This window comes from Vanessa atalanta, chromosome 26, assembly GCF_905147765.1.
Source record: "Vanessa atalanta chromosome 26, ilVanAtal1.2, whole genome shotgun sequence".
Classification (NCBI taxonomy): Eukaryota; Metazoa; Arthropoda; class Insecta; order Lepidoptera; family Nymphalidae; genus Vanessa; species Vanessa atalanta.
Window position 1 is genome coordinate 1,709,520 of NC_061896.1, and position 13,520 is coordinate 1,723,039.

At 33.0% G+C, this 13,520-nt stretch overlaps 1 protein-coding gene across 3 annotated transcripts in view; it reads left to right on the top strand.

The window, feature by feature from the left end:
- Positions 1 to 12,363, top strand: part of LOC125074039 — a 46,748-nt gene extending 34,385 nt beyond the window's left edge. For all 3 annotated transcript variants that reach the window (XM_047685220.1, XM_047685219.1, XM_047685221.1), the window contains 5 exons: positions 9,444 to 9,600; positions 9,682 to 10,219; positions 11,015 to 11,077; positions 11,306 to 11,464; positions 12,161 to 12,363. In XM_047685220.1, coding sequence (XP_047541176.1) covers positions 9,444 to 9,600; positions 9,682 to 10,219; positions 11,015 to 11,077; positions 11,306 to 11,464; positions 12,161 to 12,277 — 1,034 coding nt within the window. In that variant the 3' untranslated portion in view covers positions 12,278 to 12,363. The remainder of the gene's footprint in view (positions 1 to 9,443; positions 9,601 to 9,681; positions 10,220 to 11,014; positions 11,078 to 11,305; positions 11,465 to 12,160) is intronic.
- The last annotated feature ends 1,157 nt before the right edge of the window (positions 12,364 to 13,520 follow it).

Consider the following 13,520-nt stretch of genomic DNA (forward strand, 5'->3'; position numbering starts at 1 on the left):
ATAATATATCGTATTGAAAACTCGTGAATATTCTAATTTTTTTTTTTATATATTATGACTTTTATACTTATTGTCATAATAACTAAACTTGCACTGTCAGTTTAATACACCTGGTTATGATGTGACTATTGACATTGTGAGGGTTATTTACGGGACAGGGTATCTTGGTCAAACAGAGGGTTATATTTACAGTTAGTTTACATGACTATTATTGTAACAGGACCGTATTTGAGTGATCCGGGCTATAGTACCAGATAGATATTTCTGAAAAAAAAAAACATTCCAACTTCTACGATTAACAATTATGTTGTATTTATCTATAATAACATTGTTTATTTTGATAAAAACAGTGACGAGACACACAAGTAAAACTTGTAAAGACGGGTTCCTGTCCCTGTAAAGTTTTTATACTTATATTCATCCTCCGTAACAAGGTGTTCGCCTCTAGAATGGAATTCCTTAAATACTTTCAGCTTTGCCAATTAATAAATATAATTCTCATATCAATTAAAATCGTTTATTAGGCGCGTTAGTTGATTAATGATTATACAGATGATAAAAAAGCGTGGTGACATACGTAGTATTCGTTTATCTCTCTCGTCTGTGTATAACGGTGACATTATTATGAAATCAACCGTACCTAATAATAAAAATAAATAATCATTAAATATGTTTTGGACATTATTTTTTTTCCATTAGCTACATTTCAATTTGCAATCAAAATCACATATACATCAAACTCGTGATAAGTTTATTACCCTCAGGGCTGATCTGTTAAAACTCACCTTAAACCGACTTACGGAGATAAGTTATATATAAGTATTATTTTGTTGCGTGTTTCATTCTTGCCACCATTCCAGTAATGATTTGTACAGTAGCTATTCTCTTTTTTAATGTGAATAATTTCTGTATGAACAAAATAATGGTCAGATAATCAATGTTGCATATCACTTTTGACATTTTACGATCGTTTTCTGCGTCGTCTCGAGATTGTTCTTACAGAATATCACAACTGTTCCTACAGTTTAAAGATCAAAACTTACTTAACGCAATAACCTTGTGTCGAAGTATACATGTTTCAATACACAAATAACGTAGGTACCTATTGTACATTGAAATACCTAATAGACATTATATATGTCTAGGCAGCGTTAAAACTATACATTTAATCTAAACTAATATTGTAAAATACGAAAGTGAGGGAAAAACTAGCTTATTTGTTTTTATTTTACACTTTCAAATCTTAAATATAGAACACCCCCCCCCCATTTACACCCCTGCCCCTCCCAACGGACGTAAACGAATACTATTATAATTAACTTTGTTCAGCTATGTCTAGGTAGACTGTCAAATCTGAGAACACATTGAAAGAAGTAGTGGTCAACGATTGACCTCTAAGTACACGCACACTAGTAAAGTAGCAAAACGCGTGGCGAATGTCATGCGTAGCTGTCACGCACACCAAGATAATAATGTTGGCCCCTTTGTTTTAGTTCTTTTACTGTGCGGCATTGTATCTCAATAATTATATATAAATAATATAATTATATGTATTGCCGTCTTTACCATAGGGCACATGGGGCACGTGCCCAGGGCCCCCATCCTGAGATGGCCCCGAAGAACGAACAATTTTACAAATTAACCAAAAAAAAAAAAACTAGCAATAGGGCCCTAAATTCATGGGTGCCCAAGGGCCCCTGCATAGCTTGAGTCGGCTCTGGTTATATGTGTTTAAACTCTCTGATTGATTGGTTTCTTATTTGTTAATTCGATTTTATGTTGAAATTTTTATCACAAATACACTACGAAGTTTTAAAAGTTATTTCTTAAGTAATATTTGATTCGACTTCTTTTAGTGCGATGTGACTGAATCCAGGTTGAATTTCAGTGCAACGTTTCAAATTGTAACGTTTCCAACGCAAATAGGTTTCACTTTCGTTACGTATAAGTACGTTTCGTTTAATTTTTAATCAGAAGTTAAATGTATTGATTTTTATTAATTATTATTTTATTATCTCAATTAAGGTAGTATATGGGTGATGTATACGTACAGACAAGAATTATGTCATATTATTTCATATAATATATAAATATTTATAAATATATTTGATATTATTCTCGATATTACAAAACAATTTTGAAAAAAATAGTACCAGGAATTCATAAATAGTACGGAGGTGTGATGACCTCAATGTATATCTATCTCTTTCTAAACCGCGGTTTTTAATATTCTTTCTCTCTCATATCCTAACTAGTATAAGCAAGAATTGCTTGTATAAAGTTAAGTAATTTCCACTGAGCATTCGTTTTGGCTCGACGCAAACCGCTGAATAGATTTTTTTTTTTAATTCGTCTCGGTGAATATATTGCTGGATCACGGCCAATGTTTAAACGTCAAGCGAGTTGAAATTTTTGTACAAGACTGCACTCCAGCCATCTATGAGGGTCAAGATATAATATACCTATTCTTATAGATAAAATAAATGATACTGTTCAAACTAAATAATCTTTATTCAATACATTTAATAGGGGGTAGGGCTTTGTGCAAGCCCGTCTGGGTTCACTCATCAGATATTACACCGACAACCATTATACGATTAGTATTGTTGTGTTCTGTTTGGAGAGTGAGCCAGTGTAACTGCAGGCATAAGTGACATTACATCTAACGTTGGTGGCGAATTGGCTCTGTAAACAATGGTTTATATTTCTCACAGGGCCCATGAGTATGGGCGGTGGAGGCCACTTGCCATCAGATGACCCATGTAAAAGCATACTATGTATAATTTAAAAAAAACATCTAAAATTAAAATATTCTTTATTAAGTTCAGTAGGCTTACAGGATCATTTAATCTAAATTCTAAACTCACCATTGGTTCGGAATTTAGATTCTACCGAGATCTAGTAAGAAACTCAGTAGTTACTGTTTTCCACTAGTTAAATAATACAGCTGTAGGCATACATCCCTTTTCAGATTAATTTATATTGGATTTTGAATTCTTGCTCTATTCACGCATGTTCGTCCGATACTGGTAACGAAGCTTTCAAAATCTTGTTTTATTTCCTTATAAATATTCTATTAAGTTAAAATGTATTTTTTTAAAAAATATTTTCATGCTTAATATTTTTTAGAGTGTATCAGTTATCGGTTTGGATAAATTTCGTTAAATTTATTTTTTATTGGCAACATTATTTTTAGTAAACACATCATCATCACCAAATCAAATCAAAATATACTTTATTGAAGTAGGCTTTTACAAGCACTTTGTACTTCTACAATTATTTAAAGTTAAGCTACCACCGGTTCGGAATGTAGATTCTACCGAGAAGAACCGGCAAGAAACTCAGTAGTTACTATGTAATATTTAATTAATGAGAATTAATTATTAAATGAAAAAGTAAAGTAAGTGATTAATTTTTCTGTCTACGAGTCAATCAACTTTGCCATCGCTTCTTTGACATCTTTTCAATAATATTAAAAACCGGAGATAATCGCGAGAAAATGTAACGGTCGCTAATATGTGAGTGTGTTTTTAAAATCAGCGATTTAAGCTTAAAACACGGGTTTGTAACTAACATACAACCCGATAGAGTCTCCTATTTTACCATTTAAGAGTGTTAGAAAGAGTTAGGGAGCCCTCGCCAGGAGCGGTCGCTTGTATTGTAACAGTTCTTTGAGCATTACATAAGTAAGAACTAAGAATTACAGTGCGCAATCTGTAATGATACATTTTGTAATGTTACATCAGTGAGGTAGAATATGCGTATATTATATATATATATATATATATATATATATATATATATATATATATATATATATTTATAGTGTAAAACTTACTCGACTGCAGGCGAATGACCAAAATCGAATCTCAGATAGAGGAGAATACTCGTCAGTCAGAGGTCAGCGTCAGGTATAATGGTCAAAATCGAATCTTAGATTATTACATTTCAGGCGAATTCTGCCGGCTAGGGACCGTCAATAGCCAAGGTCTGCATCTAGCTTAGCATAATTCATAGGTCAAATTAAAAAATAGTCCCTTTGCCATACAATTTTATACGTGAGATTTAAATTGTCAGTATTTGTTCAGCAGTACGATTCTGTAAGTATTCACTTTGTATCTCACTCGTGAAATGTTGACAATCGACTAATGATAATACGCCATTTTGATACGTGTATCCTATAAAATTTATGTTTATTAACGTCAATGTCGCATAAAACATTTTGATATTATACGCTCGTGTTCTGCGGTGGTTACGATTTTCGTCATACACGTACACAATATCCCAGTTCGGTAGTGTGTGAGGCAATAGAAAAGTTTCATTCTTTCTTTATTTACTACTAAATATCTCTCCCGACTTCGTACCGGTAAACTTCATACATAGTTACCCCTCCCATTTCAGTCCTTAAAGTTGAATTACCACACAAATATTGTTTCTAAGCGGATGGTTACGTTGTAAATTAAATCTACGCTCCCAATTTTTGGCTTTCTTGATTCACAGTTTTGGGTGGGTCTTAATCAGTCAGTCGAGAAAACAATCTTTATTATTTTGTAATTGATATGTATAGATTGTTTTTTTATTTAACACTAGTGCGTCGCACGCGAAACGTCTCGTTTATATCACAGATTTTTACAAATTTCGAAATATATGACAATGTTTTTTTTTTTATTTAATTTCATCGTAAACTGACGATGTCTGTTCGCACAATGTACATTTGTTGTTTTTTTTAATACGGTAACTTTTTTTCGCTCTCTAAAATTATTTGTTAAATCATAGTTTAATAACTTGCAATCAAGAATCCTCTTTATTTTCCTGTGCATCTACGGTTGGAGCTCTTCAAAATGAGACTATTTTTTTATGTGCAGTTATCGTCCCATAATCACTGACACAAAAATCGGCTTACGCTAAATGTATAACAAATGGACCACCTAATGTTAAGATCAACTTACCACCATATTAAGACAATTGGTACGAGTGATATACTAATGTACCTATATCACTGAAATATTATCCATCTTTTTTATCGACGACGCGCCTTGGGAATTGAGATGGTATGTCCCTTGTGCCTGTACTCACACTGTATAGATATTATATGATTCAGATTCGAAAAACAATTCGGTCTACGTGACTTATCCACTGAGCAATCTCGCTCCTAAAGACTAACATAGTAACTAATACAAATAATAAAAAAATACGACCAATGATGATATGAGTCATTCGGAGTCGTAAATGGTTGGGTATGATAAATCTTAAATATACAGGGAAATTCTATTAATTCAACAATTTATCCTTAATAATAATATCAAGTGATGTGAATTTTGTTATCTTTAAATAGTATAAAACAAAGTCGCTTCCCGCTGTTTGTCTGTCCATGCTGGGCCGGATCTACGATATGGCTTTTTGGGCTTCAGCCCAGGGCCTCGTGGATTCAAGAGAGCCCCAGCTAGTAGCACAAGTCAAAGTAAAAAATAAACGATAATGCGAAAGAATCCATAACTTTATTAAATTAAACAGGTAGTAAGGTTTGCAGCCCTGCGAGTCCTGCAATTAATCAAACCAATTCAATGAATTTAATTCAAGTCTACGTTTAGATATGTCTTAGATGGGCCCCTAAGTAGTTTTAGCCCAGGGCCCCCTTAACTTATGGTCCGACCCTGTGTCCATGTGTATGGTTGGATCTTTGAAACTACGCAACGGATTTTGATGCTGTATTTTAATAGATAGATTCAAGAGGAATTGTTTATATATGTAACGAGATAGATCAAAATAATGTACTACAGTATTGCGCACCTCTTAAAAAGGTCTTCAAAAATGCTTAAAATTTAAATGAATATTTTCGAAGATATTACAGATTTAAAATGGAGGGTCATAGCGGTTTGAATTGTCTAATGACAAAAGGGCTGTGAACGTTATAATACATTTTATAGTATATTTAGTATCAGCATTGCACTCGTGCGAAGCCGGGGAGGTTCGCTAGTTATTGAATAAAATTGTTTTTAAAGAGTTCAGTCAAAGGAACGATTTACGTGCCGCACGGGAGTATCAACACCTTCGGTTTGTCTGAGAGTTGACTCTAGGATCTAACGTCAAAGTCAAAAATGAAAATTGATATTGTAAAGATGTTTTACGTTATAATTAATAATAAAATGCATTGTTACATCCGTTATTAGTAATATTGATAAATAATTATCAACATCCACCGAAAAGCACTGATATTTATCAATGTGGGGTTTCCAAATCCAACTTGGAAGCGCAATGATACCTATTCGGGTTATTTTTATTATTTCCCTCTCTTTCTTTTACGTGTGAAATGTTTATAATAATTACTGTGTAAAGTTATGTAGTTACAGTTTACGCCCGCAATACCTGTTCGTTCATAAACGTCTTTGTATTCCCATTGATACTGTGAATGCGAAAGGTTGTTACCCAATAACGGCTCTTTAGATTCTTCTAGAAGTTTCGCGTTTCAAAAATTATTCTTAATTTAAATAAATTAGAGCTACGTTCGCGGTTAATAATTTATGTTTAAACGTTTTCACAGCGATGTACGTGAGAAGTTGTATGGTATAAGTGTATTCAAATAACGAATGAAATGTTTTTCCGTTGATTCGTCGGCCTTCAACTTGACTCGTCCGATCGCGTCGTGACCTCGAGCTGCATAAGTCGGCTGACGATTTTTTTTTTTATATTTATCAAGCCTTTTCCTGCTGATACTAGATGTAATATATATTATACTAGTTTTCATCGGTTGCTTTGTCCGTGTGTGATGGGTCCGCCTTTTCTGAATCCTGACAACGTCTAAAATTTCGGTTGAGTTAGAAACACGTGGAGGCGTAACACACGTATTAATATTAAATATTGTTTGTATCCTACAAACAATTTAGGTACGAGGTACGAGAAGAGGCCTCAATTCAGAAATTAGATATTTACGCCGGTTGCTTTTGTTTTTTATTTGTAATTCCGTAAAGGTTTCTGCTATATAGTACCATCAGGCGTGCAATAGGTGGATGATTCGTTGATCTTGTAGCTAGGTATATGGCCGCGGATACAGAGGTCCTTGGTTCAAACACCATGTCAGATAACAGCCCGGAGCCTGGAAGGTGGAAGTGTGTATACCAAAGCCAAATAAACAACATTTGACAGCAATCTGATGCGAATTAATCTATGACATTCACTATGGATTTGCGAAAAAATGGCGTTTTGAACGTCGACGAAACTGTTACCGGAATTTTGGAAGTGTATTTATAAATAAAGGTATATTAATCATAAACTTTTAGTAGTAGCACAATATAGCTGAGTTATAAGCAAATCGCATGAAATTCGTAAATCTAAAGTTTGTTTATCTTTTTTCCTACTTACATTGGAATAGGCTTTACACTGCCTTGCCTCGGAAAGCACGTTAAGCCGTCAGTCCTGCGCCTGATCTCTCCCCGGTTGTGTCAGTTTGCCGTCCCGTCGTATAATGAGAATGCACCTGTGTTTGTACACACACTTGTGCACTATATATCCTGTGTAGTTAGCTAGTCTGCTTTGTGATAATGTTTGTACAGGTTCTTCTCCGTGGAATGCACGTTCCGTTTTAATTGAAACGATAAGTATACTTTTGACTTGCATTACGCACTTGATATAAATAAGTTTATTTACTTGTAACTATAATTTCATATTACATATATTTTTGTGTTGTTTTATCATTTAATTATTATTAATCGTTATATATTTTTCTTTACAACAAAATCTCAAAATTATATAATTGCGGAAATATTAAGACCTTAAGAATTATGTATGTATAAATTCTATCAAAACTGGAAAATGTTTTAAGTTAAAAAAGGCAGTGACCATGAATTTTTATAGATTATTTGATGTATACAGCATTACGATACGTGGTAGTCGTTTTATTAGTGGTGGTCATTCAAGCTAGCGATCAACGAACATACACAAACAAAAATCTTAAATATCACTGCATTAAACGAACGCGAAATTTTAGTATATAATATGCGACATTAAATATAATAAGAATAAATGACGAAGGACCAATTGGGAAGTGTACTCCCTAAAGAAAAACAAAGAAATTACCAAATCGATACGTATATTTTCAAATAAAGAACACAACTGCATTAATAACGTTCTACTTTTGAAGTCGGTTAAAAATTCACTTAAAATCGTGTTTTAATAAGTGTACAACTGTCCAACCGTTGCATTTTTTTTTAAAATCTTACTTTGATTATCTAACAAATAAAACGTTACAGTTAAAATTAAAATGTATAATTATAAAAATAATTCGTTGCTTCTATATCTCTTATCGGTGTATATTAATTATACATTATCTTGAATACGTTAGACATTAATTAAAAAACGAAACGATAACGCGTTCTAACGTACAGGTAACGCCATCTAGTTTAAGTGGTGTGAAGTAATTGTTTCAATAAACTGTACAGATATTATAAGTAAGCCCGTCAACTCCCACCATCGAAGTCGCGTTAATCTTTGATTAAGAAGAGAAGGTTTCGTTATAAAAATAAAAATTAATTTTATAAATGTGAAAGTGAGTTTTATTTATTACGCTTAAACTTCTTATTTTATCAACCGATCATCGTTGTCTGTCCAATTTAACACCTAAGCCCCCCCCCCCCCTTCCTAACAACCGTGATTCTACACGATGCTGCGGGCCTAGTAAATAATAAATCTGAATTTCTCCTCAAAAAGCTCTCACGTCCAAACAACTGACATGAATTTAATGAAATTTGTTTTGAAGCAAGCTTATATTCCAAGGAAGGACATAGGCTACCTTTTTATGCCTAACACCAAATAACAAACCCCTAAAACAATTAGTTAAGCAATTGCTTAATTTGCAAGTATGTGCGGAACTGTTGTCTAATAAATTAAAATATACATGTATTGACATCATATATTTAGCAATAAAATTAAACAAAGGACACGGACGCTTAGTTCATGTTAAGTGAAAGTTCATGAACTCTTATCTACCTGACTTAATCTTAAGATAAAATTATCTAAATCTAAAACGACTTAAGCAACAACATTTTAATACAGTTGAGTGTGAGTGATAGCGGTAAATAAAAACTGGCACCTCAATGCGTTTTAATAGAGGCAGATATCTGGAATTAATTGGTATTTGGGCGCGATCTCCTAATGGGAAATACTAACTGATAATATAAACTAAATACAAATCAACTCCATATTTACATTGCGTCCATGAAAAAGATCGTACTGGGCAGAAAAATCTTTATTTAATATAAAAGGGTTACAGTTGCTTCTTGATTGTCAAAAATCTACCTAGAAGAACCTGCGAAACACACTCAGCCGGTTTTTTTTTTTTTATTGTCACATTGGTACTCTAACTGTTCAAAATTAATATATCTTTATTTATAAATACAACACCATCCAAAGTTCCGACATTCAAAACATTGTTTGTATTTTGTTTACAGGTAAAGAGGTGCAGAAACGATGGCGTTCGATCCGCGATTCGTATACCAAGGCGTTTCGTCAAGGGAAATGTCAACCGCCAGAACAGTGTCCACCGGGCAGTCGGAGATACCAGTACCACAGGCAGATGTCTTTCCTGTTACGAGCTTTGCAAAACAAGTGAGTATTTTCATTAATGTTAGTTATGTGAGGAACTGTGTTAATTATTCCAAAAAACTCAACCAAATTAATTTGTTCCAGAAAACCGCGATACTCCCAAGACAAATACGAATCGTTCTCCGAAGTATCGAACTCGCCCCAACACCCACCTCCAGAAGACATACCACGGATCAAACACGAAATTACGGAAAGGCCACTCGATCTAAAAACCAAATCAGATATCCAAGACAGACCAGAAACCCTGGACAAGTGTAACCAAGCAACCATAGACAAGAAGCTGGAAATTAAAATTGACGCGAATACAATTTTGCCCGACGACCACTTCGATGACGACAAATTATTCATGAACTCCCTACTTCCTCTATTTAAGAAGATGGATGATGATACGAGACTACTCTGCAGGATTGAGGTTTTGAAGATCATAAGGTACGCGTTACAAGGTCACAAGTGTTTCGAAGCATTGAAGATGGCGGAAGACAGCTTCTTCAAGAACCGAATGAGCGGAATTCTGGCTAAGCAAGAAATCGTTGATAATACTTTGAACTCCAAGTCGAATGAATCGAAGTTGTCGATGACGACGCGCTCCGCTGATGGGAGCAGACCGATAAGGAAACGGAGGGTAGGTCTATAAATTCTGTTCTATTATATAAAACATAAGGGTATACTTGATAAGGTTTCATTTTCGAGGAGCTGGTTTTGAGCTAATTCCTCCTCCAATGCGGGTCGATGGATACAAATATCGTCATCCAATACGTTCACGTTACCTTATGATGTTTTCCGATGAATTCTAAACACGAATCAAGCATATTATAGGATCCCAGAAAACATTCAAAATGCCTCTGCTGTCAAATTTAGTTTACAAAATATGAAATGTGAAAAGTATTATTAAACGTATTATACCATAAGTGAGTTAATGGTCAATAGCACGCCTTAGGAATAAAACGCACGAATATTTGTAAATAAATTAGCAAAAAAACCGCTGAGCTTCTTTCGCTGATTCTTCTCAGGTCAGGTTATTTTCTTGTCCGAACCGGTGGTAATGTTTAATTTGACAGCCAATAATATATAATAATATTAAATAAAGGAATGTATTATGAACCTGTATTGGTGAAGATTCGCGTGTTCTAAACACTGTGAGTAGAACCTATACCAGGGTATTAGTAGTTATGGATATAACTGCACGGCAGCAGCTAGTGCGACTATAATAATAGTAATAAAAAATATATATTAGTTATAGCAAAAATATTTTTACGAAGATTAAACTTATATATATATATATATATATATATATATATATATATATATATATATATATATATATATATATATATATATATATATTTATTGATTTTATAAATGTAAAACAGAAATGGGTATAAGATCAGTTTAAATATTTGCATGTATTTTCTTTCAGGCACGTTCTCCATCGCCGCTTCCGTTACCACCCAAGAGACGCGGTCCAGGGCGACCCAGAAAGGTAAAGCAAAATAATTAAACTATTTTTTGATAGGGTTAGTAATAACTATATAATAAGACAAAGTTATAGCTAACTTAGCCTTTAGTTGCACTGGCTTACTCACCCTAAAAACCAACAAAATTACTCCTAATTTTATTTTTATCTAATATAAATATAACGTTATCTATTCTTAAAATATGTAATGATCTCGATATACTTTGGATATATACGTTAGTAATGATTTTTCAGGTCCGCCCCCCTCCATCGGACTCTGACGAGGAACAGCTGTTCAAGAAACAGTTCCCGAAACTTAAAGTTTCGCCTGTCGAGGTGTCTCTCGCGTCAGAAGAGGACTCGTACAACAAGGCAACGAGTGTCGCCCAGTTGTCAACGCCACTGTTTATGAAGGTAGTCGACTTATTTTTAGTAATAAGAATATAAAATAAATTAACAGGTGTTTGTTGCTTTATATAACACTAGATGCTCGTCCCGACTTCGCTCGGCTACGCATCCTTGTCATACATGATTTTTGGAACACTTTAGTCATTTACGTAGCGCATTCAACGGAAGGTCTGAAAAGGAATAATGCAACTGCAACATCTTTCATTGATACTAGCGTATACTACTACTGGGATACCACATAGGATACTACTACTGCTACTACGTAGCGCGTAGTAGCAGTAGTAGTATCCTATGGGCCTCCCCGTTAAGAAGGCTATCTAACAATGAAACATTTTTTTCAAATCGGACAAGTAGTTCTTGAGATTTGAAAACAACCAACTTGAATAGCTTTATAATATGGGTATTGATATAATATAGATATATATGTCCTTTTGACAGCTTGCTGATGAAGTTTATGTCGTTTTGGCTTAAATTATTGGCATATTTCTATTATTTGGCAGAGGGCAAAAAGTGGTTTACCTTTTTCTCTAAAATATTTGGCTCTTTTCGCTTCAGGCGATACAATTTACTTACTTTACCATTTTTACTTTTAATAGTCTTCAAGTTAAACTTGCATTTATGACATCGATAACAAATCGTGTACACAAAACTGTACTTATCTAAATATGTATAATAAAACAATATGTATTTTTTTTCTTTTAGATGTACAATCTGGAACGTTCGAAAATTGCACCTGTGACGTCACCGCAATCCATGCAAGTTTCCATCAAGACGGAACCACTCGATAACAGTCCAACGACAGCTTTAAGTACAATGTGAAAAGGTCCAAATTCGATTAACCGAAAATGCGATATTTTAACATTAGTAATATAAGATTAGTCCGAATAAATTCATCCTTTATTTGCTCCATTTAAAAAAAAACAAATTTGATTTTTTTTTTTATTATGATTAAAAGCTTAAGAAGTTATAAAATCATAACATTTTTATAAATTATTTCCTTGCTCATAAATGTCAAAGATGTTTAGTTATAAGATCGTACTAGGATTTGAAGTTGCTATCTTATTTGACAGTATTATAAATACTCCATATAAAAGATAACATTTTTCAAATTCTATTTTCGAATTCCGTTCCCTGATTGGTCATTCGTAATTTTATTATCTATATATCAAATATTGTTTGGTTGTAGAAATGAAAATGTGATATTTAGTTTAGAATAAGGTTTTTAGTAGTTTTTGTCTTTTATTTTATTAATATGGCAACACTAGATTATTGTGTTTAAAAAAAAATTGTATATAATAGAATTATTGTATATGTATATCTAAATAAGCACTGTGCATTACGATAAATAATATTTACAATAAAAAAACTGTATATAGTTAGTTGTTTATTGATACCTTAAGTAAAGTCGTTATATACCGGTTATAATATATAAAATATATTTTTAATTCTTTTTGTGTCAATCACGTGAATATCAAGGCGGAATCGTTATTGATGTTTATAGGATTTTTTTATTCCGTACACCGCTGGGCATTAAATAAGGAAATGGTCCTTATTAATTGTCCAGCGAATCAGGCTTGCAATAGTATCATAAATTATATATCCTATTATGGTTTTCAAATTAAACAGTTGTCTGGGTAGGATTGACATGAAAAAGATTATCAATTCCATTTTTAATGTTTCGTTGTGGAGAATGGTGAGTGGGGTTATCTGTACAGATGATGAAGAAAATAAAAACTTTTATAATTTTCTTAAATTTTTTTTTACGTTTGCCAAAAAATATTTAGCTATGGCAACTCTATAAAAAGTTATATATTTACTAGTCTTTATATATAGTTATACATTGAATTATCAAATCGTTTTGGTAATTTATTTTTTAAAAAGCTATCATTTGTATATGTATATAAGTATATATATATATATATATAATTTTATGTAAATTATGTATGTTATAATAATTAAGAAACAAATTTGAAGCATTTTTAGTTATTAGTTATTATTAGTGAGTAATTTAGTTAACTAAACAGATTCAGGTGTAAGACACGCGCGAGTTTATTAGTAGTTT